At 35.6% G+C, this 23,825-nt stretch overlaps 1 protein-coding gene across 1 annotated transcript; it reads left to right on the plus strand.

Moving 5' to 3' along the window:
• The first annotated feature begins 12,667 nt into the window (after positions 1 to 12,667).
• Positions 12,668 to 22,625, plus strand: LOC142547396 (GEM-like protein 1). Its single transcript, XM_075655677.1, is given in 5 exon segments — positions 12,668 to 13,020; positions 13,161 to 13,262; positions 20,888 to 21,159; positions 22,138 to 22,167; positions 22,169 to 22,625. Coding segments are annotated over 5 exon segments (888 nt in total). The 5' UTR covers positions 12,668 to 12,695; the 3' UTR covers positions 22,328 to 22,625.
• The last annotated feature ends 1,200 nt before the right edge of the window (positions 22,626 to 23,825 follow it).

Genomic DNA, 23,825 nt, shown 5'->3' on the forward strand with positions numbered 1-23,825 from the left:
TTGCTTTTAACATTAAATCAAATGTTTACAACTCAAGCACAAGATGATTCTACATTCATTTCATTACAACAAACATAATATACAGTGCCTCGTTTTATTCATATTCTACGAACCAGTAATTAAATACAGTACATATCAAAAGTACAACTACTAGTTCATCTGCTACGCCCGTGATCACCACGCTATGTCCATCTCTCATCTCTGTCGCGACCCTGATCCTGCCCCACCTGTTGTTATGCACACATACAGACATAACAACAGCCGGAAACTCCGGTGAGAACAAATCCCAGTATAAAACATGTATACATGCTGATACATAATCATAAATCATAATCAAAGCAATAATAATGGGCTTCATAGTCTATGAAACCAATCTATATAAACATGCAATTCAAATCAAATCATGTCTTGACTCGACTCGACTCTACTCTAGGGATCCTGGTGTGAATAAGACGTCACTGTCTGTCACCTACCCTCCCAATCGGGGTAACTGTACGTCTTATTCCTAGACTTCGGTCATGTCTGTATCGAATGTCTACAATCGGAGGATGTCTACTCCTATGCGTCGATACACCGAACGTCTAGAAGTTTGGCAAATCTGCCAATGACTCTCCTATTTCAAATGCATGAATATAAATCTATAAATGCATAATCATATCAAAAGATTTGAATATAATCTATAAACAAATCATAATCATATCAAAAGACAAGCAACTAATCTAGTATGTGATTTTGTTGGGAAACTCAAATTGAATCTTATTTGAGTTGTGTCTTCCCCAAACAAAACATGCATTATACCTTTCGTCGCACAATCTGTCGTAGTCGAAGTGTCGAAGACGAATCTGTCAATATCAAATCTGAAATAGAAATGTTGATACATATTTTATCAATCTCTAATCTCAATCAACACATATCCAATTCAATACTTGACCTCGGTATCATTTGACGGCATAACGACGTAATTTCTCAATACCGGTCAATCCAACTCCCACATATATCAATAATTCATAGGTCTCAACTCATAATCATCATCATAAGCATATGATAGTACTCAAAATCTGCACAAGTTAACTCTAAACATGCTGGAAAATAGTTACAATAGCATACAACGTCCGTTCTTCGATCTGGTTGCGTTTCTACGATATCAATCATCTCAAGAACATATTATAGAACTCAATTCATCCTTCTCCTAACACATATATATCAAAATGTGCTGGAATCGAATGAAACTTACATCTTCTTGTAGCTAGTGATGAGAGGAACTCAAAACCAAAATCGGATTAAAGTTTGGATGTAAAAATCTTGTACAAGCTAGTTTCAAAAGTGAAAGAACTTTCCTTTTCCTTGATCCCTTCTCCCTCTCGATTCTCAGCTGTCCAGAAGAGGAAATGAAGACACATAATATATATATCTTGCATGTTGAGGGGCAAGTGTCATATTTTTCAAGTAACACGCATGACCGCGGGTGCGTAGTTCATGAACCGCGGCTGCGCTCAAGCTTCGGCGGTCCATCCATATTTGCATAAACGTCGACCGCGGGTGCGGTCAGTTCTGCACCGCGGGTGCGGTGTCATTTCTGTACATAATCTCCAACTCTCTGTCCATCAACCGCGGGTGCACTCTTTCTTGGACCGCGGGGTGCGGTGACCCTACTGTAAAATGGCCAACTTTCTGCCTATCCACCGCGGGTGCGGTGCTTCTCTAGGCGCGGGTGCGGTCTCTTTCTTCAAGCAACACTTCATCTTTTCATTTTATCCACATACAATCTAGGGCATTACAACTCGGATCTTATATCACTACAGATGGAGACTAAGCATTGGGAACTGGATCAAGAACTAACTATTCCAGCAGATTCCCACAATCTCACATCAGACGAGCAAGGTGAACAATAAGTTCAACCGAAAGAGCCATCCCAGAAACTAGTTGCTGAATTTTCCTGAGCAAGTAATTGTTTCTTCTTCAAAGGATGTGCAACTGTCAACTTCTGCTCCTCAATCCTCAACTGCGGAACTTCAACTTTATACTGATGTTGAATTATCATTGGCAGACATCGACGAAGTGATTAAATATATTGCCACTGATATTCAGCTGATCACTACAAAAGCAGTTGAAGAACAAATCGCAACTGAAGAGCCAGCTTCACAAGCTATTTTTAAACCAACTGAAGAACCAGTTCATTCGACTGCCACGACTGAACATGCAGTTGTCACAGAAACTGAAGAGCCAGTTCAGTCATCTGTCGTGACCGAACAAGTAGTTCTCACAATAACTAAAGAGGCTCAGCCACACTTGGTACAATATGAAGAGGTTCCAACTGAACAGCCAACCACAGTCTCAGCTGATCAAGCAACTAAAGAACCAATTTCTGAATCAGCTGAGCAACCAACTGAAGAACCAACTGCTGATTCAGCTGATCAACCTACTACAGAGCCTTCAGATTCCACTGATGCTCCGAATCTTTTTTCTCCTTCGAAGCTTCAATAGGAAGCTATACCAGACGATGTTTTAGAAATGGGTAATCTTGAAACTGAAACAACTGACAGGGCTTTGTTGACTTCAATCAAGAAAAAAGGGAACAGGAACCAGAAACCTCTGGAGCCATGTCTCCTGGTATATCAATAAAAACTGAATCTATGTTCGAAGAAATTCAGGCGATTCAGACCAACCTTGTCGGTATAATGGATTCCATTTTTGACATCAAGTCAACCCAATTCTTGCATACTATGTAAGCTCGACTCAGTAAAGGAATACACTATGGGGAGACTTCAGCAAATCACAAAGGATGTAACTGCATTATTCTTCCAAATGGATGAACTTAGAAAAGACAGAGCATCATCTGAAGCACACTTCCAAACTCAGGCCTTGTTCTCAAGATGCCTTGATTTTTTGGAAAACACTGTCTCTAAAAGAATGGATTTGATGCAAGAAATCCTGATGAACGCAGTTTCAAACCTCTCCTCGAATGTTCGCATATTAACCAAGAAGGCTAATGGGTTTGACAAAAAATGGGAAGACAAAGAAAAGATCAGCATGAGCAATCAACAAAAAGAGAATCTACAACAAACTGAAGATATTTGGCATATTTTTGAAGATTATTTTAGTCAGTTAAAATATTCTTTTATTCTTTCATTTTCTGTACGAATCTGTATATTGAAAGAGTTGTTAATAAAAGGTTATTTTATCTACAATGAGTTCAGTTGATCAGTTCATACTTTTTAAGTTTTGTCAAACACCAAAAAAGGGGAAATTTTTGGAAACTGAATTTCGGAAGTTTGACAAACTGAGCGCTTAAGAGATTGAACTAACTGATCAAGAAGACTGATAGTAACTGATCTAAAGTACGCAAACTATCAGTTTCCCATAACTGAAGATGAGTACGAATTTTTTTTGAAGACAACTGACTGATCAGTTACTACTAACAAACTGAACTACGCAGACAACTGACTGATCAGTTGGAACTGATCAGTTACTACAAACAGTTGTGAGCTTATCAGCTACTTCCTATCAATTGATCTTTCAGCAGTACACGTCATCAGTGAAGGAAAAGGACGTTCAACTGACAAAAGCTGACTGCAACAAGTAGTGGTATAGCCGCATTATAGAAAAGCTGCAGTATATGACTGTCAGAAGAATGTTGACGTGGCAAACAACGGATAGAAAGTTTCAAATCACATTCAATATTATCGTTGGAAGCAAAGCCTATAAATAGCATAGAAGAGCAGCTGAGAAACATACAACACTATGAATCTCAACTCCGAATCTGAATCAACCCGATTGATATACTGTTACTCTGCTGAAATCTTTGCAAACATCAAAGCTCACACTTATTGCATACATTCATAGCATTCAAGGCTATACTTCGAGCTCACAAGTACAAACTATTATTGCTTTAATACTTGATCTTGAAGAGATCAGTTGTGCTAAATTATTTCAGTCCAATCGAGTATTGTAAACTTTTTTGTAACTAAGAGTTTTAGTTTAGAATTGTTAAGTCCATAACTGAAGTGAGTCTGTACAACTCTTTGTATCGATCAGAGTCTTTTAGTGAATATCCTATCTTTGTGATAGAAGGGGTGACGTAGGAGTGTTTGAAATATCTGAACATCCATAAAATCTTGAGTCTTTTATTTCAATTTTATTCTATCTATCAGTCAGTTTATTTCCGCACTTTTATTGTTAACTGATTGATATCGACTTACAAGATTCCCGAGCATCAGTTTATCACTAAACTGACTCATCAAAAGGGAAAAGGTTGTGAAAATTGTTAGTTTTATTCAACCACCCCTCCCCCCCATTTTAAAAAAGCTTTCACCTTTACCTGATCCTATCAAATAATAGTCTTGTTTGAACAGTTATCCTAAACTGAACAAAGACTTGGGGCTAGCATTGACAGTCTACAGGTTATCCTTGGCTCCAAACTACAATAAATGATGGATCATATTCAATGGGTTGGTGCCAAAAAAAAGGGAAGAACAACAAAGGCATGAGGACGTCAGACAGTGACATGATGAAGCTAGAAGAGTTGTTGAAAAGGAGAAGAAAAAGAAAGATCAACCCAAGAGAGGTGGTGGATCAGGAGGTGGTGAAATTTCCTGGTTTAGGAGTTAGTACATGTTTTACTTTCATGCACGGTGATGCATTAGGTTTTGCTATTTTCCTTCTACATTGTAACAATAAAATTCATTATCTCAATGAAATTAATTTTTTTAAAGCATATGATGTTTTTAAGGCTTAGGTTTTGTCATTACCAAAAACGAGGAAACTGTTAGATCTATTAGTTTTAGTAATAACTAACAATGACTTATTGTATTAGATCAAGTGACATTTTCATGTATTACATGTATTCGAACGTTCTATTGAAGATTCAAAATAAGTTATTTATCAGTCTCAAGATGCAAATCTATCTAAACGCTTTAGTCTTAGCATCATATTTGATCAACTTAACTGCTTTTGCTTACAAAAGTCTATGGCAAAATACCACTCAACTATTCATTATATCGAAACATATTTGAAAAATGTTGAGTAATATATCTTCATATTCAATCCACGAATCTTACAAAGATCTTACTTACTTTGTAAGAAAATTTGACTGATAATCATGGACTACAATCAGAGCTTCAGTCGAACGTTGAACCGATCAATGTAAAGATAACTATAAATAGAGGATGTCAAGAAGAACTTTACAAGTAATTGATACACATTCGAAGCAATTTTTCAAGCTTGCATTCTCTGAGAGTTTTCTAAGCACTCTTCATACTCATATCCACTACTCCTCAACAGCTATTGCTTCAAGAACATCTATCAGATCATCAATGATCATCTAAGTCTTATGTCACCTACTGAACCGTTTCTTTCAACACTGTTTGAAGAGTTGCTCGATAGTTTGAATTTGAGGACTCATTTTTTCTGAATAATTGTGTTGTATTGGTTGTGAGCCTTGTGTCTCAATCTTTGGTGAAAGTTAACTAGGAGTTTCAGCTTAGACGGTAGATAAGTCCTAAGGTTTAAGCATGTTGTTACAAAAAGTTGTAAAAACAAAGTCTTTTAATGAATTCTTTTCTAAATGGAAGAAGGGTAGACTAGAAGAATATGGCCTTTGAACTTGAGTATATCTTGTGTCATTTCAGTTATTGCACTTATTTATTTAGTCGTCTTGCTATATTTGAATATAAAAGCTTCATAAGAACCATCATACCATTTTACATTTTGTTTGTGGTTTCACGATTTGTAAGTGTTGAGAAATTTAATTTTTGTATAGCTAATCTTATCAAAACTGATCACATTATTTGTTAGTATTTTAGAGAAAATTTTAAAGTTCTTATTCATCTTCTCTAAAATTTATCTTCGATCCTAACACATTATGGTACAAACCTTTTGATTTATATCTAAGACTAATCTTATTTTTTATTATTATTTTAATTAATATATAAATGACTAAGATATTGATTTTTTTAAAAAAATAATTTCAATTTTTTTCTAAATATTATAAATATTTAATAATTTTTTTTATTATTGTGTAATATTCTTTAGAAAATAAAATTATTATTGTTATTTCAATTTAATAACTAAGGGTACAATATCTATACAATATAGTTATTCAAATGAATATTTTCGGTTTTAAAGATACTATTCATAACAGTTTGAATGAAGAATATGATTTACCTGAAAATTTAGATTTATTGAATAAATGGACTATTCCTAAGATAGAATCTAAAATGATCTATAAGTTAGGAACCTTTGAAAGAATTGGTTTAAATAGGTAGTTAAAACTACAGAATCATCGGTACCTCTTCATAATAATGAAATGGTTATTAGATTGTTAAAAACAATAAAGATATTTTGCCTTATAGGAAAAATTATAGATTCATATATATATGTTTAATTCAAATTGCTTTTAGACCTTTAACATTAGAAGGACTACCAGAAAGCTTCATAGCAGCTTTAAGAGATGGTAGAAATTTGAATTGGAAACAATCCCTTATGGGAATAATTCAATCTAGTCTGGCACATGGTCCAGTATATTTTGATGTTTATCCGAATTTATCTTTATCTTTGTCTGATATTAATATATTAGATTCTTTAACATTAAATGTTAAAACTCATGGTTATAATTATACTCCTGGTACAGAAGTAATATGTATCTGTTATCGTATAAACCTCTATTTACACTGAATCCTATGTATAAAAGAATAGATAAAAAATTAAATGAAACTATTCTTATAGAAACTAATTTTAATAGATCTAATATTACAACCCGTAGATCTATAAAATGGGAAGAAATTGAATTTCCAGAAAACTGGATAATTGAACAAGCTTGTAGAACCCGAAAAAAAAAATCAAAATCCGTATGAACCATGCATAATTGCTACTATTTAAATTAAAAATGAATATGATATATAAATATGAAGTGTTTGAATTATTTTAATAAATGTTAAGTCATGATTATTTATTTTAAAGGTAGAGGTTTAGTTTTATCTTTTCAAGATAAATACGCGAGGTCGGACCAGGAGTTTAGAGGTTTGAGATAAGATTCATAATAAGACAACTATTCCTAAATTTAATTTAAGGCAAGAAATAGTTTAATTTGAAGAAAAAGAATGTTTTAGGATTTATTTAATTAATGGGAATCAAATTAGTAAATAAATTCTATTAGGTTCAATATTTAACTAAAGTTTAAGTAAAATGTGTAAACAATTGAGGATGAACTAATATAGGGTAAATATATTCAAGAAATTAAACATAGCATTTAAACATTTAAATTGAGGTCATGTATGCCATGCAAAAGTTCTAAGCAAGATGCTAAACTAAATTAATTTGTTAATGCATTAAAATAAATATAAGGAAGGTTTAAAATTTTAAACAATTAAAATGCAAGGTTTAAATAAAAAATATACAATGCAAATTAATAATAATAACCAACATTTAAAATATTTCAAAGGTTGGGAGCCCTCAAGTCAAACCATCTCTAATTGCACTTCTATGGTGTATTCATTCTCCACCTTTAAGTCACCAATTATGATTAATTCAAATACTATAATGCACCTTAATCCTACTCAAGCCACTAACCTAGCAAATCAGCGTGTACATGCAGTAAAATAAGAACAAAGCATCGGCTGTTATGAGCAAGAAGAAGTATTTCAAATTCCCTCAACCCCTAGACTTGTAACCCCCAACTTAATTGATATTATTACACCTTTAAGACCTCCCATATCATTCACTTGCATCCCTTACACTTCCTACAACCTTAAGTTTCAAAAATATCAGAAAGATCAGCAGCTTAGGTCGTGAATGTAGCAGAAAATCAGTAAGAGATCAAGAGGGAAGCCAACTCCGATCCCGTCGCGTCGTATTGTCGTTTTGATTTGTTTTTCTTCAAAACAAATTCCAGGCATGTATATGTTGTTTCTTTTCTCTTCAATCAAGTCCTATAGATATTTTAAAACCATCATATATGCATGATTCAAGACATAAACCGAAATAGACAGCAACACTCCAAGCAATAAGTTGTACAGAATTTTCGGCTCCCTTGTTTTCCACTTCACGGTTTGCTGATATTTGTTGCTTACAGGAGGTTGCTCGATTCCAGGCACTCAAGGCTGCTTCTAGGCATAATTTAGAGTGTGTTAGGGTGTTATTGGTCCATTGGTTTCAGTCCATACCCTCAAAGAATGAAGCAATGACAGCAACTTTACATAAGCTGCAGAAATGAGTCACAATTTGCTGTCCTTGAGTTGCTTGAGGGATGTTCGAATCTTGGCTGTCCTGGGGACCATAGCCATGGTTCCTACAACACTCCACCATGTCTAGATCGATCCATGGGCGATAAAATGGCCCTTGGAACGAGACAAGACAGTAAAATGGTTCAATACAACACACTATGCAGCAAGTGGTGTTCTTGGTTGCTATGCTGTAATTGTCCTAGGTGTTTCCTTGGATTGTGGTTGGATTCTAGCCCTTAGCCATGGTCCAAGACATGCCTTAGGATGTTGGTAAGAGTCCTTGGGCAGTGGTTCAAGCCCATAGTCATTTATTTTGGAATTTTCACCACAAGCAAATAAACTACTGCTGCTGCACTTTTCCAGCAGCTTTGAACTTCGGTTTTGGTACTTGTTTGAGCTCTTGGTTGGCTTTTATCCCATGGCCTTGGACTAGACAGTACCTCAATGAGTTAGGAAAGTCATGTTTTTGGCCGTTCGTGATTTGGTCGAGTTTAGAGGTCGTACGAGAATTTACGGCGAAAGGTGCCAAAATGACTCTCGAAAGAGCGTCTTATGTTTTTGGATTCCTTTCGCCTTTTTCATGTGTTACAGTTATTGTGCAAATTTTTCAGTATGTTTGGGGTATTTTTAATCATGGTTAAACGTCGGTTTAATGTTGGTTCGGATTGGTACGAAGCCACGGTTAAAAATCAAGCTGTTGGTCCGAATAGTCTCGTTTTTGGTTCTATTGCTAAAATTTTGTCAAATTAAGATTTATTGCATGTGTCACATATTAGTAGTAAGTCGCAGCAAGCCTGGGAACGATCCAACTCATCTGGTAAAAATAAGATTATAATTATATTACGTGCATAAAAATTCAAAATGTTTATTTTTGAGATATATGCTATATGTCTTGTGGCCACTTTATGCTTATTGGTTTGGAAGTCGGTAGGCGCAACCGAGGACCTCTCCGCCCGGTGACTTACGATCGGTTTATGATTATGTATGGGTACGGACATCCAGTCCAAGAGCTGTGATTGATCTCTACCGCCCAGTATACTGTGGTTTAGTCTAATCAGACGCTTACGCTATGTTATGGGCAACTTGCTTAGAAACATTATCTTACCAGAAAATTATGATATGTTATGACAGAGCTCTATTGAGCAAAGCTTTCACGGATGATTTTTAGATATGCACGTAGTTATAATTATTCACGTTATGATTTTCACCATGCACTTTACGATACATTATTTTTACGTTGCATGCGATTTTATGATATATTTACTTGTTATTCACGATATATACATGTTGAGTCTTTAGACTCACTAGACTTGATTGTTGTAGGTGTTGATGAGGTCGAGACCGCGGGCGGAGACCAATGAGCGATCTTGGGACAGCAGTAGTAAACTCGAGGACCTCATGATTTAGTTTATGCACTTTTCATTATTCAAACTCAGTTTTAATACGTTGGATTATTTTAAATTGATGTTTACGTTGGATTATTTTTAAATGGTTGGTTGAAAACAGTATTCGCTTCCGCTTTTATTTTAAAGTTAAAAAAAAAACATTTACATATTTATTTTAATTAAATGAGATAAGATAATTATTTATTTAGAAATTTTTTTTATAATTCCGCAAAATTTTGAATACGAATTACGGGCCTTTACAAAGCTAGTTCCTAGAAATCCTATAATAAATAGGGATTTATAACAAGTTATTCAGAATAATGAAGGATCTGTTCAAATACAGTTTAATAATGAACAAAGAAGATTATTACCATCTTCTATCTATACTAGATCAAGACCTAGTCATTCTTATATTTCGCCTTTAGATTATTTGGTGGATATTCCTCAAACTTCTAGAGCTTCTACTTTCTCAGATAAGAGAAGATGTTGAGTCTCCTGTACAAGATACAGTAGATGAATTAATCATAAATCAAGACAATATTGTTCATAAAAGTAACTTTCAGAAAGTTAGAGAAACTGATACAGTTTCAGAAATGAATTTTAGTATTTAATGGATAGTAAACCTAAAATTGATTTTACTAAAGGATCTCTTGCTAGAGCAAAGATCGATGCAAAATTTTATTTACCCAAATGAGAATCTTTCAGAAATTGGTACTTTAAAAGTTTTTCTGAAGATGAGTTTGATTATATTGTTGCGGAATTTTATAAATATTGTGAAAACCAAAATAAATTAATACATTTTGTTCCTTGGTTTTTTAAAACTTTTATCATAGATTATATTTCTATTCTAGAAAGAAATTATAAACTTTCTTCTGGACAGATTCAAAAATCTGTTTATCCTCCTCAACAATCTTTTATTACAGAAAAGAATTTTTTTTTTAAATTTTACCTGCTTTTTCAAAATTATTTGAGAATGATATGTTGCAAATCACTGTTAAACATATTGATCAGATAATTGAAAAACAGAATTATACGAATTTGTATCTTACAATAATAGGTGAAGAGATAGTTTCTCTTAAGGATCGTATTGATAAAATTATTCTGGCTATTAATCAAATTAAACCAGATGTTCATATTCAATCCAAAGAAGAAGAAACTAATATTGTTTCTATTGCTACTTCTTCTATTCAATCCCCTCCAGATATAAAAGATTTAAATTTAAATCTTCTGTTTCTGATATAGAAAAATTATTAGAAGAAAAATTTAAAAATCTTAATTTGAATACTCTTAATGAAGAGTTTGATAATGATGAGAATCATTCTGAAGAAGAAATTAATAAAATTAAATGGGCAGATAAACCTACCCAAAATAAATATTATTATAATAGACCTACTCCCATGGATGTTCTTATTGAAGAACAAGAATATATATTTGCTAATAGTAATAATGAGAAAAGTATTTATGAATGGAATATTGATGGTTTTAGTGATAAGCAAATTTATAATACTGCTCACAGAATGCTTATGTATAGTACTGTGTATAAAACTTCAGGCAATACTAATAAAAATATTGCTAAAATGATTATATCAGGATTTACTGGCCAACTTAAAGGTTGGTGTGATAATTATTTAAATCAATTCCAAAAAGAAGATATTATTAATTCAATAAAAATTGAGAATAATATTCAATCAGAAAATGTAGTATATTCTTTAATAATGACAATGATTGAACATTTTACTGGTAAATTCACTGATGATAGTGAAAAGATTCGTACTTTATTAAGTAATCTAAAATGTAAAACACTTACTGACTTTAGATGGTATAAAGATACCTTTTTATCTCGAATTTATGAGATACCAGATTGTAATAATAGTTTCTGGAAAGCCAAATTTATAGATGGTTTACCTTTTCTATTCGCTGAAAGAATTAGAAAAGTATTAAGAAAAGATGAAATTAATATTCCATATGATAATTATACTTATGAAAATTTAATTAATACTTGCATTAAATAGGGTTTAGCTCTCTGTAATGAATTAAAATTAAATAATCAAATTAAAAGACAGAATTTACTTGAGAAAAAACAATTAGGTAAATTTTGTGATCAATTTGGTATGGACTTACCTAATAAAGGTAAGAAGAAAATTAAAGAAAATGATGAAAAACTTTATAGAAAGAAAAGACATTTGTCTGATAGGCAAAAAGATAAAAAGAAGAAAAGAAAAGAAAGCCGTAATTTACGGAAAGAAGAAAAATACAAAAATAAATTAATAATTTGTAGAAAATGTAAAAAGTCAGGACATTATGCTAATCAATGTTGGGCTAAAAACAAAATTAATAATTTAGACATAGATGATAATCTAAAAGAAACATTATTTAAAATAATAATGGATTCGAATAATAATTCTGACAGTGAAACTGAGAATTCTTCAGAATCTTATATTTCAGATGAAATTATAAATAGTGAATCAGAAATTTCTAATAATTTAGATAAACGTAATAATTGTATACAAGGAAAATCTTGTATTAATCATTTAGAAGATAAAAATGATGAATTTTATAAACTTATGTCTCAATTTCAGGATTTAAATATTAACGTGTTAACCAACAATAATATTTTAGAATTCCTTAAAATGATTAAGGATCCAGTATTAAAATTTACAATTATTGATCAAATGGAAAATACTGCTTCAACTAGCAATAATAATAACATTCTTGTTAAACAAGAACAAGCTTATTTTATGAAAGAAGTTAAAAATCTTTTACAACAGAAATATAGTAAACAAAATCCAGTTACTATACATGATTTAATAAAGAAAATTGATAATCTTAAAGAACAAGTAAAAATTTTACATCACAATAATAATAGTTTAAATTAGCGTATTTCAATTATTGAAACTAATAATAAATTTTTCCATCATATTAATGATTTAAATATTTCTTTAAATCTTTTTAATTTTTTCCTTGATCCATCTATTGAAAATCATCTCGTAAATTAATATTAATAAATAATAAATATCACGGGAGTGGGCCCCACTGCCATAAAATATTACACCTTTCCAATCGCGAAGCCGAGGCAATCTGCTTGCCTGACATGAATCCTTCAGATCAAAGCAAAGAATCCAAATCACAACCAGCCGGCTGTATGAATCCTTCAGATCAAAGCAAAGAATCCAAATCACGACCAGCCGGCGCCGGCGCCGCTGCAGCCGGCGGTGGCCAGCATGTTTATTACGCTCCCTATCCAAAATTCGAGCCAGACGACGCCGCTCCTGTCCCCAATACATGGAGCGCCAATCCGTCGGGATCAGTTGCTAATGAAACTCCGAGGTCCCCTTCTTCGCAGATCCCTGGAGGATATGCTACCTCCATGCCGCCGGAATCCAATCCCTACGTCTCTTCAGCTCCTGCACCAAAGAGTATTTTTCTTTTTCCCCCGTCCTCTTGACCTCATTTTATCTACGATAATTAGTTAATTGAGTAATTTTCCAATTAATGCTCCTTTTTTTTTTTTAGTTTCTTATGTTGTTTAGTTGGAATTTTGGTGGTTTGATTTTAGAAAACGTGGAGAAGGTTAAGGATGTTTTAGGTAAATGGGGAAAGATGGCTGCAGAGGCCACTAAGAAGGCTGAGGATTTGGCTGGAAACATGTGGCAGCACTGTGAGTTTGTTTTCGTTTCATTTCTTTGGTTTGATTCCATCTTTTCCGGGGTTACATGACAGGGATTTAGCGGAGGCTGGAAAAAGAAGCATTTTTTTGGATTGGGGATATCCATAAATTGTGCATGTTTTTGCCATTATCTCCACCATTTAATGTTGTCAGGGCTATTATGTTTTGGACATGACAAAAGTTTAACCTTATACTTGAAGGAGGTAGCGTTGAAGCAAAATATTATATATCATTTAGGATGATCCTAACTCCTAATTTATAGATATGCAAAGAATGATCCTAACTTAGTGATATGGAAAGGATGATCATTCTGGATGATCCTAACTTCAACGCTACCTTGTATATCATTTAGGAGTTAGGATAATCCCTCAGTTTTCTTTAATCTGCCACTTGGTCAATTATATATCATCCTAGCTCCTAATTTACAGATATGCAAAAATTAAAAATCTCCCCAATCCTAGGACTCACATCTCTTAACAAATTTTCTGAAAGCACTCTTTATTTATCGACAATAGCACTTCGGCTGATGTGAATCCCCGTACGAATAAGTAGCAAACACGATTAAAATCGAATCGCGCCCTCTATTCAATAACGAACAAGGATCGATGTGTTGTCCCGATCTTTTGAATCAAGTGTGTGTGTTGTGATTTTCACCTCTAAATTATGAAAAGTTTAGCAACAAATAATCACGGAATAAACAATCGAAAACTCGACGAACCTTCAAAGAACAAGTCGAAGATAATCCGCACAAGCACGATCGACAAACGCCACAAAGTAAAACTTTGATAAGTTTGATTTTGATTTACAAAGCAAAGCCTTGAAAGAATTTGAGAGAAAACTCAAAAGTTTGTATAAACTCAGAATAATGATTAAAAAGTGTCCCCAATTTCGTGCAATATGTTTACATGTAATCAAAGATACCAAATCTAGTTATCAAAATAATGCAAACTCTAAAATAGGAAAAATCTGCGCCGCGCGCATATGCGCGCCCCAACTCGCGCATATGCGCGAAAGTCTCTGCCTATGTCGCGCATGTGCGCGCCACAACTCGCGCATATGCGCGCAAGTCTCTGTTAAAATCTTCGGTGTCCAGTACCCCTCGCGCATATGCGCGCCCCTTGTCGGCGCATGTGCGCGAGCTTGCGCATATGCGCGCCTTTCCTTCGCCCTTGTGCGCAAGATCTTCTGTCCAGATTTGCGCTCCGTTTTGCATGGATACTTGAATAATGTTCATATGATTCCCATGCATCACGAACCTTTCATCACTCTGTACTTCGCTTGTAAATCCGTCTTCGTTGCTCATAAGCCCATTCAATGCTTCTTTGAACCTCTTCAGACGTCCCCTCGTGATTGGTCCCTCCGGCAACTCTAAAGGGTCCCATGCTTTCCTTGGGGCTTGACCTTCCGTGTTCGCATCATCCTTTCCTTCTTGAAAAGGATTTGTCCTCAAATCTAGTTCGTCACCTCCATCAAACAATGACAAGTCACTAACATTAAAAGTAGAACTCACGCTATACTCACCTGGTAGATCGAGTTTGTAGGCGTTGTCATTTATCCTTTCAAGGACTTGGAATGGTCCATCTCCCCTAGGTAGTAGTTTCGAGCGTCGCTTCTCAGGAAACCTTTCTTTCCTCAAGTTTAGCCTTACCCAATCACCCTTCTCAAAGACCACCTTCTTCTTCCCCTTGTTGGCTTGTTTGGTGTATTGCTCATTCTTCTTCTCTATGTTGGCCTTGACCTTTTCATGCAAGCTCCTAACAAATTCAGACTTCTTTTTGCCATCCATGTTTAACCTTTCACTCACAGGTAAAGACATCAAATCCAACGGAGTCAAAGGATTAAAACCATACACAATTTCAAATGGCGAATAATTTGTAGTTGAATGCATGCTACGATTATACGCAAACTCAACAAATGGCAAACGATCTTCCCAATTCTTTAAGTACTTTTTAAGTATAGCACGCAAAAGTGTTCCTAAAGTCCTATTAACAACTTCAGTTTGCCCATCCGTTTGAGGATGACAAGTGGTAGAAAACAACAATTTTGTGCCAAGTTTAGCCCATAACGTTTTCCAAAAGTAACTCAAGAATTTAACATCGCGATCAGAAACAATAGTCCTAGGCATGCCATGCAACCTAACGACTTCTCTAAAGAACAAATCCGCAATGTTAGATGCATCATCAGTTTTGTGACAAGCAATGAAATATGCCATCTTAGAAAATCTATCAACAACAACAAATATTGAATCCCTCCCCTTCTTAGTCCTAGGCAAACCCAAAACAAAATCCATAGAGATGTCAATCCAAGGCTCACTAGGAACAGGAAGTGGCGTATACAATCCATGCGGTTGTGTTCTAGACTTAGCTTGCCTACAAGTTATGCACTTATCACACACACGCTCAACATCACGTTTCATATGTGGCCTAATAGAAATGTTCATGCAATGCTCCTAAAGCTTTGGCCACCCCAAAGTGCCCCATTAGACCACCCCCATGTGCCTCCCTAACAAGTAATTCACGAATTGATGACTTGGGAATGCACAATTTGTCTTCTTTAAACAAGAAACCATGATTCAAATAAAATTTGTCATGTGGACCATGCATACAAGTTTCAAACTCACTCTTAAAATCATCATCTAACACATATAACTCTTTTACATGCTCAAACCCCAAAAATTTTGACTCCAATGTAGAGAGTAGTACGTACCTCCGTGATAGTGCATCGGCCACTACGTTTTCCTTACCTTGTTTGTATTTTATGATGTAGGGGAATGTTTTAATGAATGCCATCCACTTGGTATGCCGCTTGTTCAACTTCTGCTGCCCCTTAAGGTGCTTAAGAGACTCATGATCTGTATGAATCACAAATTCCTTAGGCCTCAAGTAGTGCTGCCACGTCTCTAGAGTCCTCACAAGTGCGTAGAACTCCTTATCATACGTGGGATAGTTCAGGGCTGCTCCATTGAGCTTCTCGCTAAAGTACGCCACTGGCCGTCCTCCTTGCATCAAAACTCCGTCAATACCTACACCTGACGCATCACATTCAATTTCAAAAGTGCTTAGAAAAATCAGGCAAAACAAGTAAAGGAGCATTAATTAATTTTTGCTTGATAATATTAAAGGACTTCTCTAGCTCCTCGCCCCAATGGAATGGAACGTTCTTCTTGATTACCGCCGTCATTGGTGCTGCCAATGTGCTAAAATCCTTTACAAACCTGCTATAGAAGCTTGCAAGTCCATGGAAACTTCGGACTTGGCCAACAGTAGTAGGCGATGGCCAATCTCGAATAGCACTTACCTTGTCTTCATCCACTTGTATCCCCTGTGAGCTTACCACAAAACCAAGAAAAACAAGTTTGCTTGTACAAAAATCACATTTCTTTAAGCATATAGATTTTCAGCCCTTAGTGTGATTAGCACAAGTTTCAAGTGACCAACATGCTCATCCAAGTCTTTGCTATATACTAGGATATCATCAAAGTAAACAACAACAAATTTTCCTATGTATGCACGCAAGACATGGTTCATTAACCTCATAAAGGTGCTAGGAGCGTTAGTTAAGCCAAAAGGCATGACCATCCACTCATATAACCCGTACTTGGTTTTAAAAGCCGTTTTCCACTCATCACCTTCCCTCATCCTAATTTGGTGATAACCACTCTTCAAATCAATTTTGCTAAATATACAAGCACCATGCAATTCATCTAACATATCATCTAGTCTAGGTATGAGATGCCTATACTTGATGGTTATATTATTAATTGCCCTACAATCCACACACATACGCCATGAGCCATCTTTCTTAGGAACTAATAAAACAGGTACAGCACAAGGAGACATGGACTCACGCACAAAACCCCTATCTAACAACTCACTTACCTGCCGTTGAAGCTCTTTAGTCTCCTCCGGATTGCTCCTATAAGCTGGACGATTTGGCAATGCACTCCCGGGTACCAAATCAATTTGGTGTCCAATCCCCCTCAATGTTGGTAGTCCTTGAGGTAGCTCCTCTGGAAATATATCATCAAATTCCTGCAAAAGTGAAACAACAATGCTCAGAAGGGACCCGGCTATATCACTTAGTGTTTAGGAGGATCTCGTTATAAACAATTAACACAAGTGGTTCATGTGTGTGCAACAATTGTTTCAACTCACCTTTTTGGGCCATATATGATTTCTTCTTGGCCTCTTTCCTCTCAATTTCTTTTCCCTCAATTTCTTTCCTCTCATTTTTCTTTTGCATGGCTATCTCACTCTTTTTATCACTCTTTTTTTCAGCCATTTCATTTTTATTTTCAAAGGCCACCTCACTTTTTTGTTCACTCTTTTTTCCGGCCTCATGTCTCATTTTCTTTTTTAATTGGTCCTCCAACACTTGCTTTGGGGACAAAGGAAGCAATACAATGGATTCCTTCTTCAATACAAATGAGTACTTATTCTTGAACCCATCATGTGTCACCCGCCTATCATATTGCCAAGGTCTACCCAACAAGATATGACATGCATGCATTGGTACCACATCACACAAGACCTCATCCACATACTTCCCAATAGAAAAAGACACCAAAGCTTGTTTGTTCACCTTCACCTCCGCACAATCATTCAACCATTGAAGTCTATATGGTTGAGGATGCTTTAATGTAGATAAACCCAATTTTTCGACCATCTCACTACTAGCCACATTGGTACAACTCCCCCCATCTATAATTAGATTGCAAACCTTTTGATTTACAAAACACCTAGTGTGGAACAAGTTCTCCCTTTGGTTAGTATCCTCCGCCTTGACTTGGGCACTCATGATTCGCCTAGTCACTAATGCTTCACCTAGGACCGCCTCATACCCCTCATCAGGATCCTCTAACGCAGGCATCTCTTCATCATCACCCTCACTTTGAGACTCATATTCACCATAGTCATTTAAAATCATCACCCTTTTATTAGGACATTCACTCGAAATATGCCCTAACCCTTGACACCTAAAACATTTAGTATCTCTAGATCGATGAGAAGGAGTCTCAGATTTACCTTGTACTCCTTGTTTAGGCCGCCTCTTGTTTGGTTTCAACCTTGGGCTTGGTCACCAACTTGCTTTCATCACGTTTTGCCCCATTTGGTCGCCAAGAAGTTGACGAACTCCCACTTTGATTGGTGCGGCCAACTCCTCGCCTCTTGAGTTGTTGCTTCACTTTTACGGCCATTTGCACCATCTCGTCTAGATCCAAGTAGTGCCTAAGCTCCACTTGATTTTGTATCTCCCTGTTCAAACCACAAAGAAAACGTGCCATGGTTGCCTCACTATCCTCCTCAATATTTGCCCTAATCATGACTACTTCCATCTCCTTATACTAGTCCTCCACACTTTTCAACCCTTGCCTCAAGGTTTGTAGCCTTTTAAACATCTCCCTATAATAGTGATTGGGCACAAACCTCTTCCTCATTACCCTCTTCATCTCTTCCCAAGATTCAATAGCTCTCTCATCATACCTCCTTCTAGTGGTCACTAGTTGATCCCACCAAATGAGAGCATAGTCTAAGAATTCAACCACCGCCAACCTCACCTTCTTTTGTTCGGAGTAGTGGTGACATTCAAATACGAACTCTACCCTCTTTTTCCATTCTAAGTACGCCTCCGGGTCAGATTTCCCATGGAATGCTGGAATCTTCATCTTAATACTACCCATGTTACCATCTTCCCTTATTCCCATCATATCTACCCCGTACGGCTTCTCTTTTTCCTCTACCGAATCCTCTACCTCTTCCATTCCTACCCCAATTTTCATTTTGGCTCTCCTCATCTCCTCCCAAATCATACTCCTCCTCTTCTTCTCCTCTACCCAAATCTTTAGACTTAGCTTTTCCCCCATTAGTACTAACTTCAAGCCTACTCATCCTCTCATGTAATGGCTCCAACTCAACTCTCATCATTCGACTAAAATGCACAAACAACGCCTCCATTTGAACCTTAGACAACCCCGGGTTCGAACTATCTCCTACCTCCCTCTCCATTTAATTTCAAATTTGTATCTGCAAGAAAACGTTAGTAGAAAACAAAATGATCCTCACCCAAATGCTCACGGTCACTCCAAAAAAAAATTCACTCGTCTCTCCTCTCTTATTTTTTGCTCACAACAAATACTCACCGTTCCCTCCAAGGAAAATTCACTCGCACTCAAGTAATGTCACTCAAATTCGAGAGTTCTCTCTAGGTGCTCAAGCTTTGTATTTGAGTATATCAAACAATCAAGTTTCAACTCGTGAACAAATGTGATCGACTCACTTGGACTGCGTAGACAAGCAATTTGAAGATAAATAAATTATTTTTTTTTTTACTGTGAGTGGCAATTGAATATGACTCTATAAAGGAAATAGAACAAAATACCACAAAGAAATAATAGGGAATTTTCGGATTTTTGGTACTTTTTTCTTTTTTCTTTTTTTTTTTTTTTTGCTCTAAGAATTCCGAAAATTCAAAGAAAAAAATAAGACACAAAATTTGTGTATCACATATTCACGAACGACGAAGAATAATAAAACAAATCAGATATGAAAGCGGAAAGAAAGAAAATTTAGATCTGATAATAGAACGAAGGGTAAACTTACTTGAATTCAACGAGCCAAAGCTCTGATACCAAATGATGTGAATCCCCGTACGAATAAATAGCAAACACGATTAAAATCGAATCGCGCCCTCTATTCAATAACGAACAAGGATCGGTGTGTTGTCCCGATCTTTTGAATCAAGTGTGTGTGTTGTGATTTTCACCTCTAAACTATGAAAAGTTTAGCAACAAATAATCACGGAATAAACAATCGAAAACTCGACGAACCTTCAAAGAACAAGTCGAAGACAATCCGCACAAGCACGATCGATAAACGCCACAAAGTAAAACTTTGATAAGTTTGATTTTGATTTACAAAGCAAAGCCTTGAAAGAATTTGAGAGAAAACTCAAAAGTTTGTATAAACTCAGAATAATGACTAAAAAGTGTCCCCAATTTCGTGCAATATGTTTATATATAATCAAAGATACCAAATCTAGTTACCAAAATAATGCAAACTCTAAAATAGGAAAAATCTGCGCCGCGCGCATATGCGCGCCCCAACTCGCGCATATGCGCGAAAGTCTCTGCCTATGTCGCGCATGTGCGCGCCACAACTCGCGCATATGCGCGCAAGTCTCTGTTAAAATCTTCGGTGTCCAGTACCCCTCGCGCATATGCGCGCCCCTTGTCGGCGCATGTGCGCGAGCTTGCGCATATGCGCGCCTTTCCTTCGCGCATGCGCGCAAGATCTTCTGTCCAGATTTGCGCTCCGTTTTGCATGGATACTTGAATAATGTTCATATGATTCCCATGCATCACGAACCTTTCATCACTCTGTACTTCGCTTGTAAATCCGTCTTCGTTGCTCATAAGCCCATTCAATGCTTCTTTGAACCTCTTCAGACGTCCCCTCGTGATTGGTCCCTCCGGCAACTCTAAAGGGTCCCATGCTTTCCTTGGGGCTTGACCTTCCGTGTTCGCATCATCGGCCCAAAGTGAAATGTTTAGCTTACAAATTTGGTATTCTTGGAAAATGGTTTCTGATAATGATCTAGATTTAACATAATTGAATCAGTGAAAACGGGCCCAAGCATGGGAGAGGCAGCTGTTGCGCGAATAGCACAGGGTACCAAGGTTTTGACAGAAGGTGGATATGAAAAGGTTTTTCAGCAAACATTTGACATTGTTCCGGGGGAAAAACTTCTGAAGTCTTATGGATGCTACTTGTCTACTTCTGCTGGACCTGTTGTGGGAACCTTGTATTTGTCAACAGCAAAAGTAGCATTTTGTAGCGATAATCCTCTTTCTTACAAAGTTTCTGAAGAGACATGCTGGAGCTATTACAAGGTATGATGTAGTTTAGGCCAATATTTTATTTTTTAAAAAATGATTTATGCACATGAATCAATTTGTCTCGAGTTCTATTTCCTTCTCATGTCTGACGTTACAGACTACTTTAATGAAATCACATTTTCTGGCTAAATGCTTTTATGAAGTTTTTATCTTTTTTCTTATATATCTTAACATCTTATCATGCCTATTTCTCTCTCTTTGATTTTTGCTTCTCGATTTGTGGCATTTGAGTCTAGTGATGACTTACTGGAATCTGTAAAATAATCATTGAATGCCTATTGATGTATTTGTAATCCCATGAAATAAGACAGCCGCAGAACCGCATCTCCAGTTGTACTATATGCAAAAGGGAATTGGATTGTACTGCCTCCATCCCATATTAATGGATTTCACCTCTTGTTTGTTTCCTTTGAGAACATTCAAAGTGATTTTTTATGAAACAAATGCCTTTCATCTAAAATTCTATCATTGTGAAGTGCAAATACTCTCAAATTATGTCATTAGTTTACAGACTTGTGACAAGAAATGGTTCCATTTTCTTTGAAATGTTCAAGTTTGAATCTACATATGCTGCTTGTTTGTCTTTGAACCTTTAAAGTACGAATTCATTGTGGTGCCCTGTCTCCGTTTTTCTGTTTGACAACCTGAGGATAAATTTGTGGCTATATTTCTGAAAAATAGTACAACCTTGCTATTTCTGTAATTTCATTCTTGTTGTGGCATGCTTTCGTTTTGTACACAAGTGTTGAACATTTGTCAAAATTATTGTGTTCTATCATTGATCATATGTCTTGATTGATTGAGATCGATTTTTACGTGATATCTGGTTATCTTACAGAACCATGTTTGACCATCACTTAAATTTCCGAAGATTTTCATATATCTATATCGGTTTAATCAGTCCACAGAATTTCACTTGTTTTTTTTTTTTTCATATATCAGATTCTCACTTATTCTTATCTTATGCATCAGGTGATTATACCATTGCATAATATGAAAGCGGATTAATTCTTCAACTAGCAAATTAAATCAAGCCGAAAAGTACATCCAGATCATTTCTGTCGATAATCACGAGTTCTGGTTCATGGGATTCTTGAACTACGATAGTGCAGTGAAAAGTCTGAAAGATGCATTGCAATCACCTCCCTCTGCACCTTATTAATACAGACAATTCGGTATCCTCTCCCATGTTACGTCTGAACGGGTAGATAAAAAGTACTATTGGATTTGTGTGAAGATACGTTGTCTCAAGCAACGAGTTACCGTTATTTATGAACCTGGTAAATGGAAAGATGCATTACTCATTGTATTACATTGTGTGTTTCTTGTGAGAGCTTAAACAAATTACGTCAAAAGGGTATAAATATTTTGTGAAACTGCATCGTTTCAATTCATTTTCAACTCATATTAGTTCTCTTTGTAACTTAAATTCGAATTTGTGAGTTCAATTCATTTCTATATTTTTTAAGTGTAAAATTACAATAAAACCATACAAGATGTCCCAAAAAGTATGATTAAGTAGTTTTTTGGGGTATTTTTATTTTAAAATATAAAAAATAACATGGAACACCAGTTCGCACAAGAAAAGGCGGAAGAAAAACTAATTTATATGGGACTTTGAAAAATATGTGAGGCACCTGTCCAATAAGTTATTTAAAAATTTTGACATACAGATAGGCTTGTCAAATTGGGTTAGATCCGTCGGATCGGCCCGCTCCGCCATAAAAATTGAGCGGGTTGGGTTGATAAAATAGCAGCCCGTTTGGAGGTGGGCCAAACGGGTTGAGCCCGTTTGGGTTGCGGGCTGGCCCGCCAAATAGGGTAGAATTTTATATTTTTAAGTTTTTATATAAAAATTCATATTTCTTCCTTATTTTTTCTCATGTGCCTAAGCCCGTCAAATTAGGGTAGAATTTTATATTTTTAAGTTTTATATAAAAATTTTATTTCTTCCTTATTTTTCTCATGTGCCTAACTTCAATCACTCTGATAAAATCTCTATTCTTCTATTTTTTTTTGAAGATGTTATACTTTCCAGTCTCCTCCCTTTTTTTAATGTTTAACTCGAACTAATCCAGAATTATCGAAATAAATATAGTAAATAAAGTAATTATGCGTATTGTTGAACACATAATATTTTTTGAAATTTACAACCGTCTGTTTCCTCGACCTTCTGTTATCTTCCAATGTTTCTCACTTTTTAAGAAAATGTGGATGGTAAGAGCTAGGTGTCTTGCGCGGACAAACCCTTAAGATCGTTAATTTTTTTTTTCTTGTGAGGACAAATCCTTAAAAAACTGGAGAAATTGTATACTAAAAAAGATTTGGAATTCACATTTAAAGGTTTCATTGTATTTACGGTTGGTGATATTACATGAGTTAATTTTTAGTACATGTGTACGATGAAATCTTGTGTGAATTAGAATAAGCACTTTATTTTTTTATGAATTATGTTGATTGTTGTATGCTTTCAGTGTCTTATTTCAATGTTTTTAAGTTTTTTATGAAACTATTTGACTGAAATATATTTTTCTTCTATGTTTATTTTAATATTGTTTAGTATTTTTTTTTTAAAAAAATAATAAGCGGGTTGGCCCGCCTAACCCGCGGCCCAAGGTGGGTTGGGCTGGGTTGGCCATTTAGAAGCCCGCCAAAATGGC

Source organism: Primulina tabacum, chromosome 5 (assembly GCF_025594145.1).
Source record: "Primulina tabacum isolate GXHZ01 chromosome 5, ASM2559414v2, whole genome shotgun sequence".
Taxonomy (NCBI): Eukaryota; Viridiplantae; Streptophyta; class Magnoliopsida; order Lamiales; family Gesneriaceae; genus Primulina; species Primulina tabacum.